Source organism: Notolabrus celidotus, chromosome 8 (assembly GCF_009762535.1).
Source record: "Notolabrus celidotus isolate fNotCel1 chromosome 8, fNotCel1.pri, whole genome shotgun sequence".
NCBI lineage: Eukaryota > Metazoa > Chordata > Actinopteri > Labriformes > Labridae > Notolabrus > Notolabrus celidotus.
In genome coordinates this window covers 21,507,069-21,530,103 of record NC_048279.1, presented here as the reverse complement: position 1 = coordinate 21,530,103, position 23,035 = coordinate 21,507,069, and the positions used below count along the sequence as shown (strand labels likewise).

Below are 23,035 nucleotides of genomic sequence, written 5' to 3'. Positions count from 1 at the left end.
TTCGAATCTGGTTGTTTTGCCCAACAACTCATATCTGATCCTCTCCATATATAAGGTACTGGAGAATTCTGTAAGCCAGACCTTAAAGCGGGGCAGTCCCTCCTTGTTGATTTGAAACCTTTTTGATGCTTGAAACAACTGTATACATAAAAACAATATATAGATGTAATAGTTTACAGTTTACAGACAAAACTGAGAATAACTAATAATACTAATGACGAGTTTATTTTTATGTCATAACTCTGTATCTTTATATATTTCAAAAGCAGAGGTCAGAAAAGTACTGTACAAAGAAAATTACAGAAAAATAAGATAAAATAGAGAAAAAAAAAGAAAGTAACTGTGTTTAAATGTTCCTTGTGTGTCTCACACAAGCGCCGGCCAGAGAGCTTTCTGTTTTTATGCCCCTAAGCTTTGGAACTCTCTGTTTTTAAAAGTAAACTTAAGACTTACCTTTTTAATCTAGCTTTTAATTTGGAGTAATTTATTTTTAGCCCTGGACTGCATTATTATTTCTATTATTATTTGAAACATCATTATTTGAATCATTGCTTTAACATATATTTATCTTATTCAATTATTTATTTATCTATTTATTTATTGTATTCATCTTGTTAAAGCTACCTTATTTTTAACTTTTATTTCCACTATTACTTATTTTATTAATTTTACTGTATTGATTTTATTTTATTTTGAAGTATTGTATCTATAATCATGCCTTTTTATAACTTTTTTTTTTACCATTGCTGTTGTTTTCGGTCTCTGTGTTATTCTGTAAAGCCCTTTGGGCTGCATGTTTTTATGTATGAAAGGTTCTATATAAATAAAGTTGAGTTGAGTTGAGTGTAAAATTGTGGCCTTTTTGCAGTGATGGATATAATACATAAAAACATTACATAAAAAAGCACAATTTCATAAACTTATATCAATGATAGAAAAGCAGTAGACCATCCCCTTTTTTTTTTTTTTTTTTTTTATTATTATTATTTTATTTTAATTGTTTGGTCCCTTTTCTTGTACTATATTATTATTATTATTATTATTTATTATTATTTATTATTATTTATTATTATTTTATTTTTATTATTATTATTCTCTTTTATTAATTTCATTTTTAATTTATTTATTTATTTTTGGGTTGTTTTTATTTTTATTTTTTTTTTATTGTTATGTCATTTTTCATTTAATGTTTTTAACAATATGGGAAAAAAATGCAATGTACTTGAAAGTACAGTGATCTTGAAAGTTAAAATTGTTTTCCATGCAATAAAGTAATAAGAAAAAGTCCAATTTATAGTACATAGGGAGAAATCAGGGTGAAGAAATATGATACGCTCATAAGCTGACTGGAATGACTCTTATTTTGAAAGTCCCGTGTAATAGTTCCGGTATCCGCGTGTCAGCCTTCTTTGGTGGGGTTCCCCAACTGACAGCCGGTTGCTAAGTGAGTCGGCGTTGTAACCTTTTAATCTTGCAATCGTGTATCATTAGAGGTCAACGGTGTAAATCTAAGTTACAAACTATTTATGGTGGGTTGAATCTCTACCATTCATCGTTGGTGAACGTCATCTGAAGGGGAGTCCTCCCTGAATGAGTGACTCGCAGTGTGTGGCTAGCTAGTGAGGAGGAGGGTGGGGACATAAAACTTCCAAAACCTCGCCCAGCCGTTGCTTCATTCCAGCAGGCAGCTACTCTCTTAGCGGTGTGAGAGACCCACACCACTAAACCAGATCATTATTGAAAGGGATACTGGCACACCCGTGTCAAAAAACAAACTAACCCAGTTACCATGTTCAGAAAAACCATGAAGAAGGACCCCGAGCTGTTTCAGAACGTATCGGAAGGGCTACGGCGGCTCTATCGGACCAAGCTGTTCCCTTTGGAGGACACGTATCGATTCCACGACTTCCACTCCCCTGCCCTCGAAGATGCCGACTTCGACAACAAGCCCATGGTCCTCCTGGTGGGTCAGTACTCCACCGGGAAGACCACCTTTATCCGGCACCTCATGGAGCAGGACTTCCCCGGTATGCGGATTGGCCCAGAGCCGACCACGGACTCTTTCATCGCGGTGATGCATGGCGAACAGGATGGGGTGATACCCGGTAATGCCCTGGTTGTCGACCCCAAGAAGCCCTTCCGCAAACTCAACGCCTTTGGTAACGCGTTCCTCAACAGGTAAACCCAGTGCCAAGTCCTCCTTAGACCTCATTAATACAGCTTACACTGAGCAATCTGAAACATGTAATACTAAGGATTGTGATCTGAGCCGGAAGTGCCTCTCAGCTATTCATTATGTATGAATGAAATGAACGAATGCCAACTTGATATCATGCTTGTCAACTAAGAAATATCATGAGTGAATCCAGCTGAGTGTTAAGAAACGTGTCATAACTGCACATTACTCACTGATTTAAATGCCCTCTCTACATGTCCCTGCACGTACCTCACTCTTTCAAGGTAAACCGGCAGTATGCTCTTGCACAATACTCTCAGCTGTCTCAGTGGCCAAAGTGTGTGTACACACCTTCTCATTCAATGGTTTTTAAATTTATTTTCATTATTTTCCACATTGTAGATTAATATTGAAGACATCAAAACTAGGAAATAATCTGGTTCTGCCATAATATGGATTACAGCAGTAGTCGAATAGGGCTGTCCATTGTGTACTAACCCTACCTCTGAACAACACAACTGATGGTCTCAAACACATTAAGAAGGCAAGTCATTCTACAAATGAACTCTTGACAAGGCTCATGTTAATTAGAAACCATTCCAGGAGACCACTTCATGAAGCAGACTGAGAAGAGAATACCAAGAGTGTGCAAAGCTGTCATGAAGAAAAAAGGGGGCTACTTTACAGAATCTAAAATATAAAACATATTCTGCTTTGTTTAACACTTTTTTGTAAGTTAAATAATTCCATATATGTTCTTTCATAGTTTTGATGTCTTTGGTATTACGCTACAGTGTTTCAAATAATTAAAATAAATACAAATCCTTGAATGAGAAGGTGTTTCCAAACTTTTGACCAGTAGTGTATGTGTTTCCCCCTTTCACCATCCCGTGAGAATGTGGGTGTTTAGTGTCAACAGGTAGGTGTAAGTGGCTCTCTGTGTACCGTAAAAGCAAGGTGCTTTCCAACACCTTTTCCAATTTAGATCAAATCCTGCCGGTTGACATATTGCTTCACACTTGTGCCTCCAGGCACCTGACTGAGTCACCACTGACTGACCCCTCCTGGTGTCACAGGGAGGTCCCATGAAAGTAGAAATAGTTGCATGTGATGTTGCTAGGCAATAAGTTGACCTTGTCTTGTCCTGAGAGGTAGGTGCCATAAGTCCTCTACCCACTGGTCATATAAGTTACTCCATCAGTGGAAGCTGACGAGGCCAATTCCGCTTTACTCTCGGCCTGTCTGCAGGGCCGGTTAAGTCTTATCACAAAGGTTTAAAGGTTTTACTGTCTTCTAGTAGTGCGGTTTCACTGAGTCAGCAGGTCAAAGTCAAGATATCCAGCTCTTTGGAAACTGATTGACATGTCTAAGGATCCAGATATCCTCAGGGAAACTAACATGAGACTTCATAAAGTTGTATGAATCATATGGAGTTACACTTCTTGTGGAAAAAAACTCAGATGAGTCGGACTAGGAACATTTGTTCAGGTGGGGTAAACAGCCAATAAAGTAGTGAAAGCAAACACAAGCAGGAGAGAGTGAAACCAAACTAAGAGACCAGAGAGAAGTATTTGCTGCTGATGGGGTGCTTGCTTTTGGACTAGAACGAGATGATATGGGAATAATGAGCTCTTATCTGGTCGACAGGCAGGCCTATTCTCTCTGAGTATATAAAGTGACTGTCTTTGTAAGGAAGTCAGGGTGTGAGGTGATACTGCACAGGCAAGGTGCTGTGAGTCAGAGGCATGCATGATGACGCCTGGCAAAAGCTGAAACATCTTAATCCAATCTATTGTGTGTGTGGATTTGTGATGACATCAGATGGCCAACATCCAATTGTTGATGGTGTAACTTCCTGTAGAGGATGTGGGTATATCCCCTCTCTGCCCAGGAACCAGTGTGGTGTCACCCTGAAGGAAAAGGATCAAATATTACAAAGATAAGTTACTTGTCCTGAACTTAATCTGTAATTAGATTCAGATTATCAGGTGAGTTGTGTGGCCGTATGGTGTACACACTCCAGTTGACATTTCCTCAGATAAGCCTGTTTCCTATTATCTGCATAGATCCCTTCCTACAATTATGTTGAGTGTTTGTGTTATCGTGCATGAGTGCGAGTTTCTGCCAAACAGCATTATTCAAACTCAGAAGAGTGAACTTGTGTATTTCAAATGACACTTGAAAAGGTGTGGGGTCAGACTTCAAAGACCACAAATCACCTTTTGGACTTTATTACACACTCAAGGAGACAACAGACAGATTGTGTACAAACAATAGCTATTGTCGAATGTAACACCATTTGTCAAACTACTTTACACAAACCTGCAGCATCATGGGACTTGTGGTTCCCAGTTTAACTCGGTATGCGTCTTGTTCTCAAAAGCATACTGGAGCTTAGGGACAGCTCGTGTAATTACACCTAACAGAAAAGTGTTTATGACAAAGCAGGTGGATGACCTGTTTGAACAACTCTCTACGGGGAGGCCAGAAACCTATTTAATCATTTGTTTTGGCACACAGCCTGGAGCAGGTCTAGAGTTTGACGAAACTTCTGTCAAGTACCAGATCCAGACAAACTGTTTAAGCTGACCGTTTTTGGCTCAGATTGGGCCAGATTTTAACGATCCCCTCAAGAGGCTAAAGGTATTTAGACCGGCCTTTGGTTGGCTGAAAATGTTTCTACTCATTAAAATCAGCAGGAGAGATCAAGTTTGAGATCAGTATTAGTCTGTTTATTGACAGATTCATAGGTGGAGCAGAAATGTCAGAGGGACACACATAGGGCCCTTTTCCACCGGCCCGTCTTAGCCCTACTCTACTCGACTTGACTCGACTCTACTCGGTTTGTGTTGCGTTTCCACGGGCGCTGCACCTCGTGTCAGATACCAGTTTTTCGTACCTGCTCTGCTCTGGTTCCAAGCGAGCTGAGCCGATACTAAAAGGTGACGTCGACGGACTGCCGGCCACTGATTGGTCAGACAATGTCATCACTGAAGAGACATGAGCGTGACGCCCAACACAGGAATCAAACCCACCATTTTTAAAAAACGACATCAGTACTGTACAATGTCTATGTTTACATGAGACTTTTACTTCCTCTTTAATTCAGAATTAAAATTAAATCCTCATTAAAAAGATTAAAAATTACCTTGTTAACACATAATTCCAAATGAAAATGATCATTCCGAATTAAACTTAAATCCGAAGTGAGTGGCTGGTTTATTCTGATTTTAAATCCGAATTGAATAATTCCTCGATCATGTATACGTTCATTCCACTTTAAATTAATTCTGTTTTGTTCTGCGCATGCTCGTTCCCTTGTCCTGTCGCGATGACGCACGTATTCCACGCTGGCGGGCACATATTTCAGGCTGAGGTAGAGCAGCTGTTGCACTAACCGGCTTTGATTTGCCAAAGTCCGGTCTTCCCCCTCCCTTCTCCGGTCGTCTATCTCTCTTCTCCTCCTCAGCTGACGAAAGTGAAGCAGTATGTTTGTGTCTAGCTGCTTATTAAAAACTATAATCAAAATGAAAGCGAAGATTGTACTTATTGTGTGGTCTTCCATGTTGTAACCGAAAATAAAAGAAGCTGGAACTGGAGTCTGTTTTCTTCCGGTAAACATAAATATGTCATGCCCGCCCCTGTCCAATCAGAACCCTTCCCAACCCCCAGACCTTAAGCGGAATTGAATAAAGACGATTAAACGTGTTTTCCATGTAAACCTCAATTCGGAATTACTATTTCCATGTAAACACGAAGGAGAATACTTTAATTCAGAATTATTTAATTCTGAATAATTAATTCTGAATTAAAAAACATCATGTAACCGTGGCCAATGTCTGCAAGTACACCATTGCCTCCATGTTCTCCATTGTTTGTGATTGTTGTGTTTGTGTCGCGTTCAAAATGATGTGAACGCAGTTTGGCGCAGCTGTGATATGACGCCCCTGCCAACCGTGAGTCTGTACTCGGGCTGGTGGAAAAGGTACCCAAACCAAGTAGAGTCGAGTCGAGTAGAGCTGAAACTGTGTAGTGGAAAAGGGCCAATAGTCTTGTTGTGTTGCTCTTTAACCATAGTCATTCAACCTGCAGATTAGCCTTTAACTACCACCCTCACAAACTCACTCTCCGTGTAATCAGTTATTTATGAAGAGAGTAAACACAAATCAGTCATGGGATCCACACACCTACACTTCTGTTTAAGTGCTGGTTACTGTATCCTACTCACCAATTGGCAACTTTTCCATAATTTGTATTTCGTAGCAGCCTGGTTTCGGATTGCATCTCTAGGCATGTACACTGATTTGTACTAAAGCCTGAACTCTAAGTCAATCTGTTAAAGTAACTCCACACGTTTCTTCCTGCTCCAGATGAACCCACATATCATTTAGCTCTGGTGCTTTTCTAGTTAGAATGTCAGAGCAGTCAGAGGGCCTTAGTGAGTCTGTGCTCTCTGTAAGCCATTAGTCAGTAAAACCAGAGTCAGCAAAGTGTAAGTTCCGCACTGGCCCACCCCGGCCTACACTGTCCTGCTCCGTCCTGTCCTGCTCAAGGCCTGTTATTCCAGGACACTGACTCTGCACTTTACAAAGATAGGGCACAGCCTTACTGTGCACCCAGCAAACTCATATAGTGAGTGTATTACAGGTGTGTAGATGTTTATATCTGATAGGTTAATTATTCTTATTTTCTCTCATTCACACACACACACACACACACACACACACACACACACACACACACACACACACACACACACACACACACACACACACACACACACAGCAAGATTTTACAGGAAGCAACCATGGAAAAGTGACACATTTGTGACCCCCGCCCCCCCATTCACATCCCCAGTGTAAGCAACAGCCGCCCTGTTTCCTCTTCTCTCCAGGAAGTTGAGGTTACGATGGGAGAAAAGGTAATAGGTCAGGAGGTGGAGCAAGAGAGGAAGACCTTCTCTCAAGAGCTGGAGCCCGAGCTCCAGTCACATGAGAGGTCGAATATTGAAGTTTAACCCAGACCTTCATGCCAGGACTGCAGCTCCACAAAGAGAAGAGGATGGGGTTTTCACTGTCTCAAGATGTAGTCAGACAGCAAAGGATTTCAGATAGCTCTAGGCTCTTGGGGCCCCCCGTGCCTGGTAGGGTCCTCTGTTTCTAAGAATTCAGAGATCATTGCAGCATTTTTTCCTACATGCTCTGTGGAAAATGTAGGGATAGATAGTTGACTGGAAAACTTGCGCCAAAATTCCAAATGGATATCAGCCATCATCAGCCATGAGAGAGAACGGAAAAACCTGCATGTTTGTTATCATTTGCTTTTTCTATTATTGTAAAGTAATAGCATGCATAGCATGTGCAAGAGGCCGCACTCTCATATTCCTTTGACTTGTTCATTGTCCTTGAATTTTTTCCTTTTTCCTCCCTACGTGTGGTATGGGATCTCTGTTAGGGGTGTGTGTGTGTGTGTGTGTGTGTGTGTGTGTGTGTGTGTGTGTGTGTGTGTGTGTGTGTGTGTGTGTGTGTGTGTGTGTGTGTGTGTGTGTGTGTGTGTGTGTGTGTGTGTGTGTGTGTGTGTGTGTGTGTGTGTGTGTGTGTGTGTGCCCTCAGTGTGGTTACAGCAGGAATGTAAAAGCAAAGTTCTCCGAGTCTTATGACCCGGTGCCTCTGAGCTCATGTTGTGAGTATCGGTTCAGACTGAGTGAAAAGCAGCAGAGTGAGAAGCAGAACTTGGAGCTGTGGGGTTCCTTAACAATCCCCTTCTTTGTCCTGAGTGGGATACCGTGGGTTTATGTAAAACCACTCATCCTTTCACTCTGTGTATATCTGTCTGTGTTTGTGTGAGCCTTGGCTCACTTTCAGTTGAAAAGAAACGTTCCTCTAAAAGTGTAAACCTCTGTGTCCAAGCTTTAGAGGGAGCATTGTGTAGTGAATTATGTTTCCCCGGGAATGAAACAGACCTACAGCTCATAACTAGTGAAGTACTATCCTTGTGTTTCACAAACAAAAAACCCTGTTTGGAAAATCTTACTGTGACATCATGAAGCACAATTATGTAAATATTAACCTTTTTTAATCAATTACTAATAGGAAGGCGAGTAACTTCTAATTACAAAGACATCTGAAATGGGGTAGTGGCAGCACCCCGAACCTTATAGTTTCTGCTTTGTGTTCACGCTGTTTATAGTATCCCACTTATGTTGGTGCGTGAGAGCATGAATGCTTCTTCTAAAAGTTCTAGAATGATGTCTGTTTAATGCCAAGCTTATGTGTAAACACTCTCACCCCACTGTTTTATGCATCACTCCTGCCCTTACTCTCTACCCCCATGTCTGATGCTCTTAACCCTCTCTCTCTTTCTCCTTCACTTTTTTTTTCCCTCATCCATTCCATATATTTGTATGTCTCTCATGCCTTTTTTTTTTCTTGGCAGGTTCATGTGTGCCCAGATGCCTAACCCCGTCCTGGAGAGCATCAGCATCATTGATACTCCTGGAATCCTGTCCGGAGAGAAGCAGAGGATAAGCAGAGGTCTGTCTGGAATAAATAGCCACAGATTTACTGTTTTCTCATTCACATAATCGCAACCACTGCTGTTTGACGGAGCCACACTCTTTGCTATAAAAACAGAGAAATGATTCAGAGATCATCATGCATAGGCAAAAACAAATCCATAGGAAGTCTGAAGTTCAAATATGAAAAGGGAAATATGTTTAACCTACTTACACTTCCCTCAGTCTCTCTCTCTGGTATTTTCTTTTTGGTATCTCCTTCACAAAGTCAACTCCAGCAGTCAAACCGGTATTTAACCCTTAACACCCCCTCAGGTTGTAGCCTAACCAAACAGGTTGTGTATCTGATAGAGACCTTCTCTGCTTGACAATAGCATGATGAGGGTTTGTGGCACTCTGAAGTTCATTTCCTGTTCTGTACCTGCAGATTTCTGCAGCATACTCCTCTTTTACATCCTTCCCCTTTTTTTCTCTCTTATATCATTTCAGCCTGCAGCTCACATTAGACTAACAACAACAGTAGAAAACACTTCCTATATGTAGCTGGGGTGACATCTTTATTTGTCCTGTGCTGTATCATTTATCACTTTATGTCTGAGTCATTTCCTCGTGCTCAGAGGAAATAAAGCGGTTTATATTTTTATCCATGTGCTCCAATGTAACTGTGACCTACAGGGTTTCTTCAGATTTGCGTTGTTTGCAGCTTTTCTCTTTGACTTTTGATGATCCTACAAAACCCAGACAGATGATAACTGTGCAGCTGAGCACTGCTTCTGTATTTTTTTTCTACCTGATTTGAGCCCCCTTTAAGAGGAAGTGCATATACACGCAGTAGAGTTTTTGTGTACTCAAGGGAAAGGATGTGGAGTAAAATGGCAAACATAGCAGAGAGTTTCCCAAGACCTCCTCCCACCATCACCACCACTGTGTCTGCTGCATAGAGAGTCTGTAAATCTGCTCATGAGACACAGTGGGAAGGAGGAGAAAACAATGAAAGGACATATTCCTCTTATTAAAGCCAGCCAACAGAAAATTAATTAAACATCATTAAGACATTTTTCAGATGAAGTGCCAAACATTCTTTGGTTATAGCTTTTCTATTTTAGGATTTACTGCCCTTATATCCGTGTACAGTGGATATTTGGAAGCACTGAACAAGCTATTTGAGACTTTAACAGAACATGTTTATTGCATTTTTAAATATTTCGACATTTAATAGATTAATCAGATGAGGCATTTATTTAATCAGGAGATTATCAATAATGAAAGTATTAGTGACAGCACCCATAAGACCAGTTAATTTGATTCAACAGAAACCAAGCTACTCTAAAAACCCAATCCTAAACAAGCACACTCTAATCTAATCTCTGAGACAAAAGATGAGCATGTCCGTATGAATGAAAAGGCCGACACATGTCGAGGTGACCTCGTCTGGAAAGAGGAGCACATGAAATCTGATACCTCAGACAGTTTTGTTTCCGTACATACATACTTTTATGATCTTACTCTCAAAGGCAGTCACACACACACACACACACACTCCCTCACACACACCGTTATCCTTTTGACTGTTTCTACATAAACACAGATACAATACTGTACTACCCAGACATACTGAACTGTACTGTGTCATATACAAACAGGAATTGGATTGTACAGCTGAAGTGTGACGGGCATTTGTGTCTCAGCAGCCAAAGGTCTCCTTTAAGTCCAAAGGAGCTTTACATTCAGAAGTAATGCTAATGTGTTGTCCATTCATGGATGGTAAGCGTTTATTGCATAATAATGAGCAGTGTGAATGCATTTTTGTTGAAGTCAGCAAATATGGCTAAGTACTTCTTCCTTGATGAAGTATGGAGGAAAGAAAAACTCTGATGAAACAGGGATTTTGCAGAACCAGTAGCTGTCTTTCCTGCAGTCACTGTTGATGACTTGACATGAATACTTACATTTTCAACATGTTTATGTTCCCATACTGCAAATGTAGCTGACAGGGCAAAAAAAAAGGTTTCTAAGAAGCTATGTTGAAACTTTTAGAACGTGAAGCATTTTTTTACTGAAAATGTTTGTGATCAACGACCATATTATTGTTACTGAATCAAAACCAGTCTTCAGCACATTGTTTGTGTTTTGCACTACATCAACTCATGTCTCACTCAGCCATAAGAAAACACCAAAACATTATCATAGTGAAAGTTAAAAACACAAACAAACATGAAATGTACGCGCAGGAGGCGGGCAGAACGGCAGGACGGGATTTGATTGGTTTCATATTTTGGCTCCCAGAGGCAGGGATAGGTTGATGTTTTCCCAGGTTTACTCCGGCTGTAGATAGCAGCTTTTTTTACTCTTTTTTTAAAGAACACATTATGTATTGATTGCCATTGGGACATAAAGATAATTTTAACCAGTATAACAAAAAGTGTATCTAAATCTGACTACCAACCCCAGCTTTAAACTATAACTGGGGTCCATAATACTTTTGAGCCCATGGTCCTCTGATAGAGCAGTTTTAAAAGTCCAGTCTGAACTGTTTGCAGAGTAAACTAAATGCTATCATGTGTTTGATATTTATTATTTTAAATCAGAGTGATTGTATCACTCCTAACAGAGCTGGATCATCAGACCCAGTGAGAGGAGCCTACATGGAGACTGAGCTGCTGACATTGTTTCCAAGCTACAGCCTGTATTGCAGCCCCTGAAGCTAGGCTAGTGTATTGCTGTTGACTGTAAACATAAAGGTAAATTGTCACCTCCAGGTCTCGCTGAAGTATTGACAACCTGTGGTGACTGTCTACAAAACCAATTACTCATCCAGACTTGTTAAGCTCTCTCTGGAAAGTATGAGAACAGTAAGTTTAAGGCAGTCTTAATCTTGATTTCGTTTACATACAGTACAATCCCACCTGAGCTCATTTGGGAGTGTATAAGATCACGAGGTAGTGTGTTTTTACTTCTTTTTACATCTTCTAGTGAGCCATTATTTACTTAATATGTAATGTTTACCTGTTTGAAAGGGAGGATCATCCTTAAAGATTCTCCCCATGTGTTTTATGAAACAAGACTTAGATTGGTTAGGATTTTCCTATGGTGGTTGTCAAAGCCTTGCTAGTTTACTGTCTCTTGCCTGTAGCTCCATATTTACTGACATCAAAGTGGAGTCTATCTTCTAAACTCTAAGAATATCCCAAATTGTCAGAATATTCCTCTCATCATCCCCGAGATTCAAAGTGTTTACCGAAATAGAACCCCATTAAAGATTTTCAAAAATAAGAGTATTGACTCTGAAGCCTTTTCCCCGCCACTCCTCTGCTCTCTATTAATGATCGACACATTCTTTTAAGGCCTGTCCAAGTTTGTCATGAGTGAGTGGGTTTATCTTGGCATGTCTTTGAATATGGTCGAAACATGGCAGTTGTTGATGCTGTGTGCTATAAGTAAGTCCGAGCTCAAGCAGCTGTCTCTCCCTATGATTCCCTGACACGTGTTTTTAAAAACAGACTGTAGGAAGAATGAGCAAATGTCCCCGGCTGGCTCCCACGGGGATCTTGGACTCTAAGTATTCCCCTTTTACCCCCTTCTACTTTCACTTGTCATCATGCACACCAACAGACTGAAAGCTCATTTTGCGGTGGGTGATTTTTCTTTGTCCATCTCTGATTACATGTTTCTTTTACTTTCACTTTAAGTCACCCTCCGTCTCTCTCCCCTCTCCTTTTTTTTCTTTTTTTTACTCCTCTCTCCATCTCCTATCTTATTTTCTTAAATCTCCATCTATAGACTGTATCTCTCTGTCTCTCTTTTGTATACATGTGCTCAGACGCAGACAAAAGCCGGCCATGTTGGAATGCGTGTGCAGCAGATCTGGCGCTGATTGTGGGACAGCCGAGATGAGCTTTTAGAACAACTGCATTCTTCTCTGATCAGATGACACACAGACGTTAATCAAAACCATAATTCTCTCTTCCTCACTGCCTCCTCGAGGCAAAGGAAAGTTCAGGAAAAAGGCCTGTTTGTTGTAACTTGGGTTAGTCCCCCTATTATTCTAATAACCGAAGGAAGTGAAAGGACAGTGAGTTTCTGTCCTACAGCAGTAATAGAAATGTGTGTTTGGCACACTCCAGCTTAGGCTGGCACTGGTCGCTGTTATCACTATGACTGACACAGCAAAGTGTTTTATCTTAACTTTGTATTTCCTGGCTGTGTCAGTCGGTTGCTCTCTTAGTTCCTTTTTTTCATTCAGTACCCACATGCCTGTTGTTTATAAGGAACGTTGCTGTTATATTATAAATTACATTTAATCACCAAGACTGAAAAGTCGATGTTCAATGGGTTTCAACTGTCTTTACCTTCATGCTTTCCTCTGCTGTTTCAGTGAAGTTAGTTAATAAGTAACCAGGACAGAAAGCGCCTGCCTCTTCAAAGCCCTTATCCAAACATTATTGGATCAACATGACTTGGAATATGAACGAGGAACCCGCAATTAAACCCACAATTAAACTACTGACACAACAATTCATTGACTGATAGGAGCACTTGAGCTTGGACTCTTGTATTTTTCCACACCTCTAAGCTTTTTGCACTTACTGAGCACAGAACAAGTGCCCAATTTCAGATCTGCTTTCCAACTCACATGAGTGGAAAACAAACAATGACAATTCTGTGCCAGTATGCTACTTCAGTGTGCATCTTCCTTTGTATCATAGTGTTACTTTTCTTTGTCCTGGAGTCATATTTCAATAGTAATTTCTATTTGATCGCACCCGAAATGCAAGCAAATCACCACAAGAGCTTAGAACTTCTTATCAGGATTGGTCTTGGTAAAGACTTCATCTTTAATTGTCTGAATAAAGTAAATAAGCCCTACTCTAAATTTATCATTACTAAACGATCCAGACTTAATATGAGGATCCATCAAACTCAGCACTGAGGGATCTTATATAATCCTTATCAGTCAATGGCTGATTACGTGGCTTAATGCATATCAGGAAACGGTGCACAGTGGCCTGTATGAGGAAAGGAAAGTGATGTTACATTAAGAGAAGAAAATACTTCCCATGATGCATCTGAATGTGAAATCCTCACACACAACTTGTATTGCACTGCAGCATCCTTTCCAAAACCCTCACATAGTGAAAGTCACCAGGGAGCTCTACAGTTTCAGTGCAGATCCCATCTTTAAACAATCTGCCTTCTCTCTCTCTCTCTCTCTCTCTCTCTCTCTCTCTCTCTCTCTCTCTCTCTTTGTCCCCAGGTTACGACTTTGCTGCAGTGCTGGAGTGGTTTGCAGAGCGAGTGGACCGCATCATCCTCCTGTTCGACGCTCACAAGTTGGACATTTCAGATGAATTTTCAGAGGTGATCCGAGCCCTCAAGAACCATGAGGACAAAATGCGGGTGGTGCTGAACAAAGCAGATCAAATCAGCACTCAGCAGCTCATGAGGGTCTACGGAGCTCTGATGTGGTCTTTGGGAAAGATCATTAACACACCTGAGGTAAAATGAAAATTGCTGTCAAGTGAAACCCATGCAGTTGTTTAAAGGAACACCATGTCTGTTTGATAATTTAAGTGAGGACTTTCAGTTTGTCATTGTTAGAAAAACAAATAACTCATTTGTATAAATTAAATGAATGTGAATCTCTCTAATGAACACCATCAGTCAGAAACCTTATACAGCACCTTATATCATGTGACTTCATTTGTCTTGTGATATTTCTCTGGCTGTCACGGTTAATGTTTAATCTTGGGCCATATTCATGAACAGATACTAAGACACCTTTGGATTGTGTGGACAATGATTCATTGACTTTGAGAGTGCATAGTATCTGAGCCTGTTACCAGGATGTGAAACAAGGAGGAGAAGCACATTAATATTCAATTGTTACTTCATTGTAAAACTCAGTTCTTCCACCCATCCTGTCTGTCTATTCTGACAATACAACTTTATTCATGTTTTTCTGTGTCTGCTTGAGCCAAAATTTCAGCCTCGTGTTTGTGACCTGTAAAAGAATTTCCCCTGCTGTGGGTGTGGGCAGTAAACTGTAACCTGATGGACGGTGGTGATTAATGTGTGCAAACTTTATTCCAGGTGGTGCGTGTGTACATCGGGTCATTCTGGGCCCAACCTCTGTTGGTCCCTGACAACAGGAAGTTGTTTGAGGCAGAGGAGCAGGACCTGTTCCTGGACATCCAGTCGTTGCCACGCAACGCAGCACTACGCAAACTGAATGACCTCATTAAACGAGCTCGCCTCGCCAAGGTTAGTAATAACGCTAATAAGAGTCTGCAGCAATCCAAGTAGCTCTTTGAGCTGCAAAACACAACTGAGGCTTAAGGGAATGCTGTTAGTCCTGCAGATATTTAGTCAACAAACTAAGTTAAATAGCAAATTAACATTTTGGCTTGATGATGGTGGGAGGTGAAAGGTAGGGGATCATTATTACAGCACAACCTGAGACACACATGACTGTCTGAACCAAATATCCTGGGAACCTGTTTCACATTCTCTACGTCTAATGTATGTACACTTCTTTATAGCTGTTAGTTATTCCTTTAACCCGAACCAGTGGTGGACAAAGTACACAGCTTCATTACTTAAGTCAAAGTATAGATACTCCAGGTCAAATATTACTCCAATGCAAGTGAAAGTTGTTCAGTCAGATTAGGACTTGAGTTAAAGTACTGGATTACTTGCTTTTAAAAATACTTAAGTATTCAAAGTACTTCTTAAAAATCTCAAAACATATTTTCACAATACATAAATGCAGTTAAGAATACATAGGAGTACATTCTGTTACATTATGTTTATTTAGAAACCATTACTTGAAATCTCTAAAAACTATACCATGGAATGAAAACAGAAACTAAGTTACTCCAAGCACAGACAACTTAGTTTGAAATGTTCTTCAGGAATGAAACAAATGTTACGTAGCTCGACACACTTTCTCAGGTTGGACAGTGAATGTTTGCATGTTTGGGCAGAGTGGGAAACAGGGAGAACATTTCAAATGATACATATCATTCCTCATTTTAAAAACCTCTAACACGGGCTGAAGATATGACCATGGGTGCTCAGGTGGAGAATTATAGCCATCATTACCACCTCTAAATGAACTGCCTGATCTGAGTGAAATTTGCTGTGTTTGCTCCACGTTCAACCATGGAGACGCACAATATACAGGTATGACTAAACCACTGAGACAAACAGAACTACACAAACACATTTTACTGTCTCAGGGATCAGATTTCAGAAAGAGAAGGAAATTCATGAGCTGAGTTCAAAGCAAAAGTAGTGAGTAACTAGAGCATTAATAGAAAAGCGGGGAGTAAAAAGTACAATAATTGTCTTCTGAATGTAGTGGAGTAAAAGTAATAAGTATCACCAAAAAATAATACTCAAGTAAGTACAGATACTCAAAAAATGTACTTAAGTACAGTACTCAAGTAAATTTACTTTGTTACTGTCAACCACAGAAGTGGTGGACTCACTCACACTGTATATGTTACTGCTTGCACTAAGCTGATAGAGCAGCTACATAACGTCTGATTAAAAAGTTGCATAACTTTTATCTATGCTCGTTCTTCCTCATTCTGTAACCATTATCTGCTCTTCCAGCCCTACAGGAGAACGGTTACATGAGGGTTTTTCTTAGCACAACTCGGTAACTTTCTTAATTAACCAAAAAGCAGAAGTGGATACAATTTCACACAGAATTGCTGCAAACATGTCCATTTATAAATTGCTAAAAAATGTGTTAGTTCCTCTACAGCGCAGTACATATATGTTCTAAAGTCCCAACTTAACACCCTCCATGATATAACAAGTACACCGCTTTCAAGTTTGTCTATTTGCAGCTCCCTACAGTTGTGTCGCAAATGTGCAGTTTAGTCATCACGGTATCATGTTATATATTTTCTCTTCTGGTGTCCAGGTGCAGGCCTACATTATCAGCTCTCTGAAAAAAGACATGCCCAGTGTGTTTGGAAAAGATTCCAAAAAGAAGGAGCTGATAGCCAACCTGGGAGAGACCTACCATAGGATCGAGAAGGAGCATCAGATCTCACCTGGAGACTTCCCCAACCTCGCCAAGATGCAGGTGAGACAAGAAGTGCACCGTTGGTATATTCAGAGTGTCATGATTATGAGTTATCTACTTTGGCTATTTCTGGCTTATTATATAAAGTGTTAAATAAAGATAGAGTTCAGAGTAGAATGACCTCCCAACCTTTACTCTCTTCACATCTTTGCCCTTCTTTCCTGCCCTTGCCCTCCAGGATGGGCCAGGACGGGGATGAGATTTATTTTTCCTGGTTTGTCAGGAAATCCTGCTTCTTGTATGCTACTCCCGTTGGTAGCCATTGAAGACTGATCTATTTCTATCACCAATTCCTGTTTTCCCCTAACCCCCCCATCCCTCCAGGAGCTGCTGAATGGCCAGGACTTCTCTAAGTTTGCTGCGCTGAAGCCCAAGCTGTTGGAGGCAGTTGAGGACATGCTTGCTAACGACATTGCCCGTCTCATGGCCTTGGTTCGCCAGGAGGAGGCTGCCATGCCCAGCCAGACCGTAAAAGGTGGAGCCTTTGAGGGTACTATGACCGGTCCATTTGGTCACGGCTATGGAGAGGGAGCCAGCGAGGGCATCGATGAGTTGGAGTGGGTGGTGGGCCGTGACAAGCCATCATACGATGAGATCTTCTACACCCTCTCACCCATCAACGGCAAAGTATCTGGAGCTGCGGCCAAGAAAGAGATGCTGAAGTCCAAGCTGCCCAACACAGTCCTGGGAAAGATCTGGAAGCTAGCAGACGTGGATAAAGATGGCCTACTCGACGATGAGGAGTTTGCTTTAGCCAATCATCTGATCAAGGTAAAGCTGGAAGGCCACGAGCTGCCAGCTGCCCTGCCCGAACATCTGGTGCCCCCGTCCAAACGCACAGCAGCCCTCGAGGCCTAAAGGAGGAGGAAGGTGTGGGACCAGCCACGTCAACGCATTGCACCATGTTAAGGACTCTCCAGACAAAGTCCAATCACAAGCATGTACAGCATCATCCTCCATCAACCTGTGAGTCCACAGGCATCCTGACACGGCAAGGAGTTAATGCTGTGATCTTTTCACCAGAAAGAGACTGGAGGGTTTCAGAGGGAGGTGAGGGATGGGTGATATTGAGATATCTATTGAAAATAATTGGAGGGAAGGGACGAGGGGGTTGATTTGAAAACCGATGAATGGACATTACTGGATCATGAACTGATGGGCAGTTGGAGATTGCATGATGGGGCTGAACATGGATTTTTGAAACCTGTGTTAAAGATGTCTTCTAAGTACACAACCCATATTATTATTATTATTATTATTATTGTTTGTTGATCCAAAGAAATATAGTTTTTTCCATTTGGAGAGAAAAAGAGGAAATAAATCAAAACAGCTGTTAGAATTGTTTTATCTCTATTTTTGTATTTCCTGACTGTTAACTTTGACTCTTTCCAAATGCTTCCCTTTTTATTATTTTGCCAGATAAATAAAAAGGAATACTGTACCATCTGAGTCATGATTATGTGGCTTTGTACTGTTTTAAGGTAATCAAATTTTGACTAACATGAGAAACTTTCACTGATGAGCTACTTATAAGAAAAAGGAGAAACCAGAATCATAGTTATGTGCTTTCGATTTGAAGAAACTTGTCAAAAAGGGTCATTTCCAGAACTCAGAGGTCATCCAGAGGCTGACTTTTATTTTGAAATGCCTTTATTTTGAAAGTTTAAATGTAGTGCACTGCCCTCTGTAGGACAGACAGAGTCACTGTCAGGGCTGTCACAGGACATATAAGGCCACTTTACCACAAGACAAGCTGCATATTTTTAAAGGCAAATAAAAAACAGTGGCGAAGGCAGATGTGATTTTCTTAAAAGCACTTTAAGGACATATGGAAACAACTTGCAAGAATAGAAAGGAAAGGAAGCTCTTACTTTATTAGAATCAGATTGGAGTCTGGAAAGAGGAGAAGTTGGCTGCTTCTTTCTTGGCTTAACACTCACATCGTAAACTATTACATAACCTGAAAAGGTCTAACCTGCTCTGAGCTCTGTTTGCATAATTCAAATAGGATATATAGTTGCAAGAAACTGAAATGTAAATCAGAGGCACCTCGATGTTGAATATGTAACTCGCAAACAACCCACACCGGAATTATATGACTGAAGTGAACAACAACCAGGTGACTGATGCAAGAGTTATGTAAACACATTCCCACATTTATCTTTCACTGCACGTCTCCTCATGTATGTTTACATTTTTCTTCACTGGTGTCTTTTTTCACATCCATCAGTCTTCACTTCTCTGTTTTTTTTCCTCACTAAAGCAAGTCAAGAATACTAATCCATCAAAAAACTCTATCCCCCCTTTCATTCACATTGCACCCAGTCTTGTGTCTCTGGCTCATCAGCACATGGAGACTCATTGACATTCAGCTCACTCACTGACTCACTGGATAATCACTCAGTGTTAGATACACATGATGTCCGCCAGCTGTTTTTCCCCCCACACCAGAAGGAGATTTTAACTTTGATGGAGTCCTGAGGCGCTCTCTTGTGCCTTCGACTGTCATTACAGATTTAGATTGAGGCTTGTTCTAACCCTGTGTATTGCAGTGTATACCATTGTGTGTTTTCCTCAGCTGTTTACTGCTGCAGCTTTAGCACAGTGAGCCTCATGTTGCATTGATAAGAAAGTATGCCTCTTATTTATCATTACACTAGATAACACTTTCACCTGTGATATTTGATTGTGATTCACATGAAAATAAGGCAGAAAAAGGAATCTGCTGACCTCACTGAGTCCTAGCTGAGTTTTCCTTCAACCATTTTACTTGTATTGACCCCTTAAAAATAAAGGCTTTCTGATCCCTCATAACAGATTATGTTCTTAGAGTTGAATTATAAGCAGTTTAATCAAATCAGCATTTTTTTCCTCTTGGATTGTATTATTTGGTTTCTTTAGAGGATTTTTGGAGGCTCATTGGGTCAATTATAAAGTAGTTTGCAAAGGAAAAGAGGTAAATCCAAGAAAAGTCGTAAATGATTAACACTTTTTGTGTTAATCTGGTGATAATAATTTCTTCTTGAAAGGTCCTGATCCACAGGTTGGCATCAACTGACTTATACCTTAGAACTTAACCCAGTCACAAAACATGTAATGCACTAAGAAGTTGTGATATTGCAGGTGATGTGCCCAAGCGTGATAAAAAATACTACAGGTTGGTTACTTGAAAAGAATGGAAAAGTCAAACAATGCATCACAGTGCACAGTACATTTTTTTCTGGACCTGAAACTTTGCTGTGTTGAAGACAGATCATTTACAGCCTGCTGTGGCCGCAGGTTCCTCTCTTCTGGCATGATAATATAATGACAGAGAGCTGCTGGAATGCTCAGAGTGGTGTGAAGTAAGAGAGGAGGCACGTCTGCACATCCCTGTGCTTCTGTACACTGTGTGTTTGTATAGCTGACCTGCTCCCCCACTGTATATCTCCCCTATACACTGTTTCCTTTTTCCTGCCTTCCTCTGCTGGGACGTCACAACTCCACCATGTTTCTCTTTCCCTTTTCCCCCCTTTTCTTCCACTGTTTACGGAGAACAGCTCTTTGTTTTTCATCTAAACCTTGTCACTCCCTCACCCTCTGTTGCTCGCCCCCCTCACTCACTGTTTTGGGTCACATTTGTTCTTCCCATGTCTAAAAATACCCCCGCCCAGCCCTTTGACACACTGACCCCTGCAGGTAGTTGACTGGGTCAGGCTTATATAACAAAGTCATGTGGAGGGAGTGCCACTTCGCGGGCAGGTGAGGAATGAGGCACCTCACTGTACGTACGTGTACAACACAGAGGAGTACAAGTACACAGAGAAATAATTAGATTTTCAGAGACACACCCATAGCTTCAAAGCTTAATAAGAAGAGAGTCTTTGACTGGAACAATAAGAACCAACACATGGCTTATTTAACGTCATAACTCTGTGTCAATGGGTTCTCTGCAGCCAGAGCAGAGACCCTGTGTTCAACTACTTGCAACTCTCCAGAGTTCAAACTGACAATTTAGCAGTTACTTGTAGAGTTATAATTTTGACAGGACTGTATCTTTAAACTAGGCGGTAAATAGAAGAGACCAATGATAATACAGCATAATCTCTACAATGAATCATAAATATCACACAGGCCAACCAATTAAAAGTTCAGGACTTTATTCTTTGGAAAAACTGACAGCTTGATACAGAACAAGAAATCAGAGCAGCATCAAATTGGCATCCATCTTTCAGAGAGTACCTTAAGAGTCAGAGACACAGTTTCACATTGTCAGAGAGAATAGGGAACCAAGAGGCGCGGGAGGAGGGAGGGAAGGGCGATAAGTGCTTAGAAGGAGTCTGATTAGAAGCTAGATTCACTCTGTTTGTGTAGCCTATAAAGGAGGTGGCGGCTTTACACTGAAGCACAGTGAAAACAGGCTTGTTCACATTGAAACTAGACTTCATTTAAAGTAACTAAAATTCAAGTTGAAATGTATGACCCGTAAAATAATACAACATCACAATTTTATCTTTTTTTCCAGATTTTTGGACAACAACAAATGATCGAAACATGAAGAGTCTGGTGTTTCCTCTTCATCAATTTCTACTATTTTTTTTAACTTGGTGAGTCTTGTCCACCACAGTCTAATTTTGGCTGGCTGAAGTGGCAGGGCATATAAAAACGTGGGTTGAAGAATTTTACAGACAGTCCTTAGAGCTTCATGAGGTAGGTGGATCTGCAGTTTGGGGCTAAAAAACACAGGACAGAAACAGTCTGGCCTCGGCTCAGTTTGTCCCGTTCAGTCGTGTAGTGTCACCACCATTGGTCTGGGTTCAGTTCATTCTATGTGCTACAGGCTCAGCAGGGCGGTCTGACTGCTGGCTGAGGTGCTCCAAACATCTCTTGGGAGGCGTAGGTGATGTAGAGGAAGCCATCTGTGTCGCTGTGGCTGGAATAAACCTCCCCCATGCTGGAGGACATGCAGGACATGCTCTTCTCTGCTACCAGCAGGAACAGAGCCTGGGTGGACTCCAAGGCAATCTTATTTCTGAAAAAGACAAAGACAATTGAGATTTACAGCTTGGTTGAGAAAGGAGAGAAAAGGGAAGGTTGGATTGGGAGTAAAAATGCTTGAAGAATTAAAAACAAGCCCTTTTAGAGAAGTCAGTACAAACTATTTACCTTAACAGGCACAGGAACTGACCCAAGGTGAGCTCAAAAGGAACCAGGAACTTTGTTTTGTCTAACAGGGGTAGAGTCTTTTCACGGATGTAACGTTCCACTATCACCTGAACACAACAAAAATAGTATATAAGCTGCTGGAGCCACTACATGCAGAATAAAAACTGTAAAACTAGTAACCAAATATTGGTTAAAACACACACACACACACACACACACACATATATATATATATATATGGAAGCAACTCACAGGCAATTTGTTGGGGAATTTAGACCGGATACTGCACACTTCATCTTTTCTTGTTTCTAAGGAGAGATTTTATACACATTTTAAAGGCTTTTTAAAACTAGCACTTGTGCATTTTTTTACAAAGAAAAACGTAGCAATCACAGCTTTTTTAGTCTTACCGAGGCATTTCCTCAGCTTGAAGGGCATCATCTCCATGGATTTCTCAAAAGGAGCCATTTTTTTTGTTGCTTTGGGCGGTTTGCAGAGACCAGCGGTGATGGAGGCTGTGTGGCGGTCTTGCCCGGGCTGACAGTGTAGTCCCCTCGGGTGGAAGTAAGCAAACCCCACTGAGCTACTCTGACCACTGCTGTTTTATAGGGGACAGAGCCGGGAGGAGTCCAAATGTGTCACCAAAAAACAGAGACATGCTCCTGGTGGGCTGTATTTGTGTGTATGTGTGTGTGCACGTGTGTGCACGTGTGCTCTTGCCCTCATTATTGGCTTAAACCAGATTCACACACACTAGTTATCTCACAGTGTATTGTCACATCTACTTGTGATATTGGTGCTGCTGTCAAGTACACTTTCACACAGAGGGGGTACAAACATATAAGGAGTGAATTGTAATAAGAGCAGGCCAACCTTGTGAAGAGCATAAACAACACATGACATTAACTGGACGGATGAAGAGTGAGTGAAGAGGAACTTTCTGTCTTTTCAGGAATAAACAACCCAAAATCTCACAGAGAAAAAATCCTGGTGCCGACTTTATCATGAGGTGTGATTGCTCCAAAATCAACCAACACACGTTTTCTCTGCTTCTGACCTTTGACCTCACCTTCTGATCCCTATGCTGGCCATGTTACAGCTG

At 41.0% G+C, this 23,035-nt stretch overlaps 2 protein-coding genes across 2 annotated transcripts; one reads left to right on the top strand and one right to left on the bottom strand.

Moving 5' to 3' along the window:
• Nucleotides 1-1,379: 1,379 nt before the first annotated feature.
• On the top strand, nt 1,380-18,237 carry ehd1a (EH-domain containing 1a). The gene is made up of 6 exons (XM_034690099.1): nt 1,380-2,178; nt 8,612-8,709; nt 13,945-14,186; nt 14,781-14,951; nt 16,624-16,788; nt 17,113-18,237. Exons 1-6 carry the CDS (start codon nt 1,790-1,792, stop codon nt 17,644-17,646), a joined length of 1,599 nt encoding a protein of 532 aa, XP_034545990.1. The 5' UTR covers nt 1,380-1,789; the 3' UTR covers nt 17,647-18,237.
• A 2,760-nt stretch (nt 18,238-20,997) lies between these two features.
• On the bottom strand, nt 20,998-22,451 carry map1lc3cl (microtubule-associated protein 1 light chain 3 gamma, like). The gene is made up of 4 exons (XM_034690521.1): nt 22,344-22,451; nt 22,186-22,241; nt 21,934-22,040; nt 20,998-21,799 (listed from the first exon to the last, which is right to left on the bottom strand). The coding sequence occupies exons 1-4, from the start codon at nt 22,399-22,401 to the stop codon at nt 21,610-21,612; spliced, it is 411 nt and encodes a 136-aa protein (XP_034546412.1). The 5' UTR covers nt 22,402-22,451; the 3' UTR covers nt 20,998-21,609.
• Between the last annotated feature and the right edge of the window lie 584 nt (nt 22,452-23,035).

What these genes read in the sequence shown, in the direction of transcription:
- ehd1a (XM_034690099.1), top strand. Translation starts at nt 1,790, where the DNA reads ATGTTCAGAAAAACCATGAAGAAGGACCCCGAGCTGTTTCAGAACGTA. An exon ending in GGTAACGCGTTCCTCAACAG is followed by an intron (nt 2,179 to 8,611) that starts GTAAACCCAGTG and finishes TTTTCTTGGCAG; the next exon opens with GTTCATGTGTGCCCAGATGC. An exon ending in AACGAGCTCGCCTCGCCAAG is followed by an intron (nt 14,952 to 16,623) that starts GTTAGTAATAAC and finishes TCTGGTGTCCAG; the next exon opens with GTGCAGGCCTACATTATCAG.
- map1lc3cl (XM_034690521.1), bottom strand. Translation starts at nt 22,401, where the DNA reads ATGGCTCCTTTTGAGAAATCCATGGAGATGATGCCCTTCAAGCTGAGG. An exon ending in CAAGCTGAGGAAATGCCTCG is followed by an intron (nt 22,242 to 22,343) that starts GTAAGACTAAAA and finishes ATCTCTCCTTAG; the next exon opens with AAACAAGAAAAGATGAAGTG. An exon ending in AATTCCCCAACAAATTGCCT is followed by an intron (nt 22,041 to 22,185) that starts GTGAGTTGCTTC and finishes TGTTGTGTTCAG; the next exon opens with GTGATAGTGGAACGTTACAT.